The 1,590-nt window shown below is 37.0% G+C and overlaps 1 protein-coding gene across 1 annotated transcript in view; it reads right to left on the bottom strand.

Moving 5' to 3' along the window:
- LOC104523832 (26S proteasome regulatory subunit 7-like) overlaps positions 1–192 on the bottom strand; it is a gene marked incomplete at both ends in the record, with an annotated part of 3,938 nt that extends 3,746 nt beyond the window's left edge. Inside the window, one exon of the mRNA XM_029084640.1 lies at positions 155–192. Coding sequence (XP_028940473.1) covers positions 155–192 — 38 coding nt within the window. The remainder of the gene's footprint in view (positions 1–154) is intronic.
- Between the last annotated feature and the right edge of the window lie 1,398 nt (positions 193–1,590).

Below are 1,590 nucleotides of genomic sequence, written 5' to 3'. Positions count from 1 at the left end.
GAAAGAGGAGAAAAGATTTTGGCAGGAAAGAAAAGCAGTAAGAGAAGCAGATTTACTAACTACTCACTAAATACACATCCCCCTACTCTTGCATTCAATTACTAATAGAACTTTCTTTTTTTCTTCAGCAGTCTTATATGTGTATGTTACTTACATAGGTTTTCAGCAAGGCAATATCTCCTTCATCCAGAGCTGAAACAAGACAGGAAAGACTTAGGTTCCAATTTTAAAAACAAAAGATTAAAACATGCATTTTAAAGGGATTTTGATGAGCTTCTACTTTCTCACTAAACCAAAGTGGAACAAAAAAGTATCAGACATACAAGAAAAACAAAACAAGGTCTCCAGCTACTCTCTTCAGTCCAAAAATCTGTAGCAGCCAGAGCTCACAGCAAGCAAGCTACTTTGCCTTGCTCAGAGTAACTTACCAACCTATGATTGTACAAAAAAGGAACTGAAGATATCAAAACTTAATCTTTTAAACTTTTTGTTTCTTAATGTTTAAGAAAACACCAATGAAAAACTGTCACCACTTCCCCCAGTTATGTCACTTTTCCAAAATGCCCAGTGGGAGCAGGGAACAGCAACCAAATCTAAGCTGGTCTCAGTAAGAAAAAACCTGGGATCATTAACTCATAAAATGCTGAGTTTTAATATTGTAAAATGTCAAACACGGGAATAGCCATACTAGATCAGATAAACAGTCTGGTCCAATATTGCTTCTCCAGCAGGAAGGTCTACAAACGTGGCAAATCCAGAGTGAGCTCCCACTCCCGGGTCATGTATTGTTATTAACAGCCCTTAAAAATTTTTCCTTACTTTAATATTTCTGTCAATTTTTTTGATCTCTGTAAACTTTCAGCAGCTTTCAGCAGAATATGCAGATAGAAATCCCCTGATTTAAATCAGCATTGTGCTTCCTTTTACTTGACTTAAACTTGGAATCTAAAAATTTCATTTGGGCCTCAGAATTCCTGCATCAGAACAAGCAGCATCAGCTGTTAACTGTGCAAGCTTCTGCACAGTCCTGCAGGACTGCTCCAGTCAACTCTCTCAATTCACTAAAAAAATATAACTCTCTGTTACTGCCACTGCCTGTTTACTTCCATATCACTTGTCATTTAACAGACCCTTAACACTCCCTATCCCTTCCCCCAAATGCTCTCTTTTCCCAACCAAAGGAAAAACATCACAGGAAAAGCTTCACCTTAAGGAAAAGTTTCACCTTAAGCATCCCTGGCCCTCTGTTCTTCTCTAATTCCACTGTATCTTTTTATGATGGAGGGAGCCCAAACCGCAGAGTATTCAGGATCTGGGTGCAGTGTATATTATACAGTATTTCGAGGGGATTTGTGTGTGTGTGTGTGTGTGTGTGTTGATCCTTATTTCTTTCTTGATTATTTGTACTACCACATTGATTTTCTGATATCTAGTAAACACTATGTTATTACAATTTTAAAAAATCTTTCTTGAGTGGGAACAGTTCAAAGTCCATCACTGATTACAGATACTATTGTTTTTGCTTCCAGATGCATTATTTAGCATTTACAAGCATAAAATAAAAAGGCAAATGAAACTCAAACATGAAGA

The sequence above is a fragment of the Antrostomus carolinensis genome, unplaced genomic scaffold, assembly GCF_000700745.2.
Source record: "Antrostomus carolinensis isolate BGI_N321 unplaced genomic scaffold, ASM70074v2 scaffold38314, whole genome shotgun sequence".
In the NCBI taxonomy this organism is placed as follows: Eukaryota; Metazoa; Chordata; class Aves; order Caprimulgiformes; family Caprimulgidae; genus Antrostomus; species Antrostomus carolinensis.
The sequence above is the reverse complement of the archived record's forward strand: the minus strand, read 5'-3'. Positions and strand labels throughout refer to the sequence as shown.